At 35.6% G+C, this 7,032-nt stretch overlaps 1 protein-coding gene across 1 annotated transcript in view; it reads right to left on the bottom strand.

Annotated features, from left to right (window-relative positions):
* Window positions 1-2,788: 2,788 nt before the first annotated feature.
* LOC107728359 (protein dispatched homolog 3-like) overlaps window positions 2,789-7,032 on the bottom strand; it is a 49,482-nt gene continuing 45,238 nt past the window's right edge. Inside the window, exon 21 of the mRNA XM_016538497.1 lies at window positions 2,789-3,598. Coding sequence (XP_016393983.1) covers window positions 3,254-3,598 — 345 coding nt within the window. The 3' untranslated portion in view covers window positions 2,789-3,253. The remainder of the gene's footprint in view (window positions 3,599-7,032) is intronic.

Raw genomic sequence — 7,032 nt, 5'->3', positions numbered from 1 at the left:
GTCACATTTTGTCTTGTAGACTCAGGAATTATGGACCGACCATTTAATTAATTGAATTAAAGCCCAAATATACCAATTCAGTTACAGTAGTTAGCACTTTCAATGATTTTTTTTCTGATATAACTGGTGTTTTTCCAACTATTAGGAAAAGTCCTACATGTTTTAAAGGCATTCCGTTATTTTTCTGACGGTTTCAAGGTCTTGAGCTCACATTGAGGATGTAGTTTGTCTCTCCTGCTCGTCTTGATGACTGTGGATTTCTAAATAAACCATATATCAGTATTGAATTTGCTATATAACAGATCATCAATTATGCATGGTCACCACAGTGCATTATTAATGCCTAGCTACCGTTTCCAACATTAAATATTAAGCAGAATTGATGGGAAGAGCTAAATAAAGTCAAGTAAGTGTTTTAATAAGTTTTAAGTTGCTTAGAAAACTATTATCAATGATAATGTGCACAGTAAATAGTTCAAATGTAGTGGAAAACTATTATGATGATTGTTGATTATAAACTGAAGTATACATCTTTGCATTTTTGATTTGATTGTTGTAATGTGAATATGATATTTTACCTATGATATACCCATAAATAATCATGTTAGCTCCTTCATAAGCCATTTTTGGGTGAATCTTGCCAAAACTGTCAAGAAATGCCAAGGACATATTTAATCCCAAAATTGAATGAAAAAATTAGATATGTTTTGCATAAAGACAATAAAGCACATTTAACCAACAAACTCATCCATTGTCAGTGGCCTATACAATGTGAACATTAATGTTGCATATTAACTACAAATGAATTTTTGTATATTTGTCACCATCTTGTAGTAAGATGGAATTAATTTTTATTTTTTTATATGGAATTTGGGATGAAAAACCTAAAAATTATTATTTATTTATTTATTTTGGAGGTGAAATATGACCTGTACATTTCTCTGTGAGATTTACCCATTGATGGCAGCATGTATTCTGTGTGACTGTTAATGTGTGAATATTTCTCTAAAATATTTCCAGTCAGTCCTTAACATGAATATCACAGAAGAGCAGCTAGAGCTGTGAAGGTGAGCTGAATTCCTGCATGCAGAGGGCATTGGAGCGCAGCGGAGAGCTTTTAGGAGGACAGCGAGTGTCTGTGGCTGAAAGTGGATTGCTGCTGAAGTGCTTTATTATTTCCAGACAGCTGGTTAAAGGGTCAAAATGATCAAGCCGAATGAAGGTCGCCTGTGATCCTTGTAACTTTTTGTGTGTGTATGATTTGAAAGACAGATACATGGCACCAGTTAAAAAAAGATAAAGACACGTCGGGTTAAGTGGATCTGTTTGGTGCGCAGAAACACGAATGTAAACAGTGGTTTCACTGGGAATTTGAACGAACCACATCACACAACAATACTCGGTGATTTGTGTCGTTAGAATCTTACAAAAGCCAGCATGAAATTCACCATGGTTTTACACTTTTATCTTATAAAAGTCCAGACAATAACCTTAACATTTCACAGGCAAAAAAAATTAAAATACATCTCTTTTTACTACGTTTACTTTGAAATATAATTAAGTGCCCTAAGCGGTATGATCAGTACTGCAACCCTCTTCATCGGGTTTAGACTAAAACAAAACAATGCACAGTAACCTCTTACATTAATGTAGGAAAATGTCGGATGCTGTGTTCCTTAAAGTCAACATGAAATCAGAAATAGATCCCATTTTTCTAGTTTCTGGTCTTATTGAGCATGTTATTACAAAGAACAACACATTCTCATGGCAATTTGTAATTATTTTACGTTTTAACACATTTCTAGAATTTGCTCATACATATGTTTTCATATGATCTGCTTACGTTCCTCTGAAGGTTAGGTTAGGGGTGGACCTTCATGGGTTTTTTTCTAAATATTATACATTTTCGTACAAATCAAACTCAACAAATTCAACGCCAATTCACCAAAATGTAAAATAGTTGTCTCATGAGATCAAATTGGGGAAAAAAAATCATTCAAGTGTTATTTTAGTATTGTTATTTTATAGTATTAATATAATAGTATTATATACACTATTATAGTATTTATTAATATTTTGAATGATATTTTATTTTTATACTTTAAGTGTTTGTTTAGTTAACATTTTAATCATTTTGATATGCACTTTTGTCAGTTTTATTAGTTTCTTTTTTTATTTAGCTTTAAATTCTTTTTTATTTCAGTTTTTAGTCATTTTAGTACTTCCACATTTTCAGTTAGTTGCCAATGAAACCTTTTAAGTTTTATCATGTAATATTTTTATTTCAGTTTTATTAATTATTAAGTAAAACAATGTAATTAACACTATTTCCTGTCTCTTACTTTTCTTCTGTAACCAAGGCTGTGTGGACTGCTGGTTAATGTTAAACAATAGCCAGTTTGCAATTCAGTTTTGTTATACTGTTGTAGCTAACCACAGCTTTTTAAAAATCTGAGAAGGTGATACATTAAAATAATCTGGAGGGTGAACCTGAGTTTTTACCAACCAATCAAATCCTGATGGATAAAATGACATGGCAATATGTAAATATTTGACATTTTGGTGAATTGGATCTCATTCATAATGGAGAATTATCTCAATCTTACATTTTTTGTACAATCTACTTAAGCAACAGTGACGGTCTTGTTTAGGGTGAACCATCATGTGAATGTCATTTCATGTTGACTTCAACCAAAATGTACAGTAGGCCTTCTAGATTTGGGGTTCAACAAACTTTACCATCAAGGACGATGAGTAAGTAGCTTCATCTTACACTTTCTTTCTCCTTCGGTGTTGTCCTGCTGCCCCACACAAGATGAATTCACAGAATTCATGTTCTTCTCTTCTGAGACTTCAGGGTCTTGTCACACTTGAACCAAAATAAGACACGTTCTCGTGTCCCCTACTTCAGTTGTGAATAAAATACAAAACACTGAGGAATAGTCGGCTCTTTTAGTCAAACAATAACATTTAAACGCAAGTCCCTGACACAGCGATTCTTGATAGCAAAGTTTCACCTAAATGTGTCTGACATCATTTCCCACGTCTGACAGGACTCGCTACCTTCATGCAGACTGTTAACTACTCACATACTGGGTTTCCTAATTTCTAACAGTGTGCCACATGTGTCAAATACTTAATTTTCCCAAACCTGCTTCCCAAAGAGTTCACACATGTCATCTTAATGTCACAAATAATCACAGTTGCTCACTTGAAATCCACCTGGTTCTTCGGCCGGTGAAGGATGTGTGATTCAGACCAGTGTGTCTGGAGCGAACTGTGACCCGGTCCACCACAGCAGACCTCCACAGACCCCCACGATCAGGACCACCAGAGTAGCTTTGAGCACGGCTCTGGGAGGACGGGTGAAGTCGCTGGGTCCCATTGTGGCCAGCAGTGCGGTCGTGACGGTGAGCGTGAAGGCGATGGAAATGGCCGTGTTGATGGCCACAATCTGACCGAACTTGGCGAAAGGCACGATGACACAAAAAAAGAGCGGAATGGTTGAAATCACCGTAGTGACGGCGCTGGAAACTATAGCAACGCCCACGTGATTGGCTGCTTCAAGGGTCCGTAGCTGCCGTTTGATGGAGGACTCCTGCAAGAAGCAGAGGGAATGACACCCGTGAATTTAACTTTCTCAGTTCATTTTGGAGACTTTGTCTCCTCATATGCTTCTTTCACGTGTGGGGTCCCCCAGGGCTCCATTTTGGGGCATATTCTGTTCTCCCTGTATATGCTCCCCTTAGGACATATTTTTAGGAAATTTGGTATTTCTTTTCAATATTATACAAAATAATGATCTTTAAAATAGCATCATATGACCCCTTTAAGGCCTGGATGGCACTAAATTTACTTAATTTTAATGAAAATAAAACAGAAGTTGTGCTGTTTACGCCGGGAGGTACTTGTGAGTCATCAGATTTGGACCTTGGTGAATTGAATGTGTACCTATGTAAAAAGTTTAGGTGTTATCATGGATTGTGATTTTAAATTGGACAAACAGATTAACTCGGTAGTTAAATCTAGTTTTTTTCTAATTGAGACAACTCACCAAGGTGAAATCTTTCCTGTCTTCTAAAGACTTTCAAAGAATCGTTCATATTTTTATTTCAACTTGTCTGGATTAATGTAATGACCTCTACATAGGTATTAGTCAGGCCTCTATCTCCAGACTGCAGACGGTCCAGAATGCGGCAGCTCGCTTGCTGACGGGTACACAAAAGCGGGAACACACTACCCCCGTTCTCGCCTCTCTTTACTGGTTAACTGTCCATTTTAGGATTTTGGTATTTATTTTTAAGTCTCTTAATGGTTTAGCACCTAAATATCTTTCCAACTTGATCAAGATGTATGCTCCGCTAAGAGCACTTAGGTCTGCTGACCATTTGCTTTTAGTTGTCCCACGGGTAAAGTTGAAGAGCAGGGGTGACCGAGCATTTTCAGTGGCGGCCCCGAAGCTCTGGAATAGTTTGCCCCTCTACATTAGACAGGCTCAAACACTTGCTGTTTTTAAATCTAGCCTAAAAACTTATTTTTATAGTCTGGCATTTGACGCTAAGAGCACTTAGGTCTGCTGACCATTTGCTTTTAGTTGTCCCACGGGTAAAGTTGAAGAGCAGGGGTGACCGAGCATTTGCAGTGGCAACCCTGAAGCTCTGGAATAGTTTGCCCCTCTACATTAGACAGGCTCAAACACTTGCTGTTTTTAAATCTAGCCTAAAAACTTATTTTTATAGTCTGGCATTTGACGCTATGTGAGAGCTGCTTTCTTTTACTGTCTTTATGCTGTCTTATTGTTTTCTTTTGTGTTGTTGACTGTTTGTATCATTGCTATTTTTATTCTTTTATGTGTGTACAGCACTTCTGTTGCAACTAAATTCACAATGGCATAGAGATATATTCTGCATTCTTGATATATTCTGCATTCTGATTCCTCTCCTCCATCTTCATGAGGATCAGACGTGTTTATTTCATCAGTATGCTGACATTTCTCCTCGTCACTGGATCTGTGCTCAGAAGCAGCAGGTTTTCTCCATTACACTGCAGTCAGAGAGGAATACTGTTCATCTTTACACAGTTTCTTGTTTTAGCCATAAAGATTCTTTATAATTTAGTCAATATTTCATTTTTATAGTCATCCATTTGTACATTTTTCTCTAGCTGAAAATATTTTAGTTGAAGAGAAAGTGTAAAATCAGACCAAACATTCAGACATTCATACATGTATCAAAATTTAACAACGAAAAATATGAAAATTGTTCTTGATATGAAAGACCTGAGTACAATATTGTAATTCAACATTGCGATTTCTTTTTGTTTAGTTTTTTATTATCTGTGTTTAGTACATTTTTAGGGAGTTCATCCACAGCATGGCATAGCTCAAGTTCACTTGTGCATTCATGTGTTATTTTGTGCAGAAGCAAATTGTAATATTATGTTCATGTTGTGGATGTTTTTGGTTAATCTATTAATGTATAGGATGTGTTTGGGTGAGTTTATTATCCCACTGGTAAAGCGCTGGTGTTCATTCATTGTTCAGCGACACCTCACGCAGCTCAAATGGGTCAGTCCCCCACATTATTAGCCATTGTTGCTTTATTTTTATTTTTCACTTGGTGCATTCATGCCTTATCAGAATTACTGTTATTATGAGATTCTTAAGAGACTTGTACCATTTAACCTCTGCAACGTCATGCATTGAAACACTGAATAATGTTGAAAATTGCACCAATTTCAAGTAGTAAATTCCTATAGTAATTCCTATAATTGACTATTGTTAATGTCTTATTATTGTGAGATTAATCTGAAAATAAACAAAAGAGTAGCTAAAAAATAGTTGGATAGTTAATGTCTAATGTTCTGTTAAATAGGGGTGTGCCCGAAGCCGAATACCTTATTCAGAAAGTCGCGGATAATGGCTTCAAAACAAATAATGAATAATTGTGCCGAATAATATTCGGCTGAGGCTGACACAGTCACTCCTGGTGTTTGCTGGATAACAGGTGATCCAGGGGAAGAGAGCGATATTATACATAACCTCTAAAATCAATATGCAATATTGAGTGTGTGAACTGAATGAGTGTAAACACGAATGAAATGATCGCAAATCAAACAGTTTCCTCTTCTGAGTCTTCCTCTCAGAAATCAGAGCTTGGCAAGAGTAATATCGACTTAAATACTACTGCTTGATATGTCTATTTAAATGTTTTAAACTTTGTATGATCGGCTACATGTCTCACTCTCTCTCTGAGACAGCGTTTATGCAGGTATGTTTTTATAATTTATTCAGATTTGCATTTGTATGCATAGTAAAAGCACTGTACTATGCATTGAATGCATAGTTTTTTTCATTGTATGCATAGTTTTTTTGTTTGTTTGTTTGTTTCAACATCTATGTTCTCTAATCAGCTATTTATAGAGTCAGCCTCCTCTTATTTGAGGTTGCGGTTGTCCTGACATTTCTCAGTACACAGAGTTATATATATGCCTCTTATTTTACTTTTATTAACATTTATTATTACTATTTTAATTAGAACTTTTTAATCATGAAAGGTCCTCGAGCTGGGACTCGAACTCGGGTCTCCCGAAGCACAACCACATTACACCTCAAAGCACTGACCATACGAGGCTATTGGCTCCGAAAGTTAGAAGATATTTAAATAAATGTTATAATCATAATGAAAAATATTATTTTATCAGTTATACAAGGCATATTTGTTCATAGTAGGCATATTAGTTATACATACATATTTGTACAGTGATGGCTACGAAGAAAAAAAGATAAAACTATAACATAACGGTTTTCAGTTTTCTCAAGTAATTGTACAAACTTCTGGGTAAAGCCCCGCCCACTTCCGGTTTTATCTGAATGCAGATAAGGATGCAAATAATTTAGAGATTGTTTGAGATACAGATACAGACATCGACTCCGCTGCACACCCCTACTGCTAAATAAGACAAACAAATATATATATAAAAAATATATATATATAAAAAATATATATATATATATATATATATATATACATT

The sequence above is a fragment of the Sinocyclocheilus rhinocerous genome, unplaced genomic scaffold, assembly GCF_001515625.1.
Source record: "Sinocyclocheilus rhinocerous isolate Xijiao unplaced genomic scaffold, SAMN03320098_v1.1 scaffold2232, whole genome shotgun sequence".
Classification (NCBI taxonomy): Eukaryota; Metazoa; Chordata; class Actinopteri; order Cypriniformes; family Cyprinidae; genus Sinocyclocheilus; species Sinocyclocheilus rhinocerous.
The sequence above is the reverse complement of the archived record's forward strand: the minus strand, read 5'-3'. Positions and strand labels throughout refer to the sequence as shown.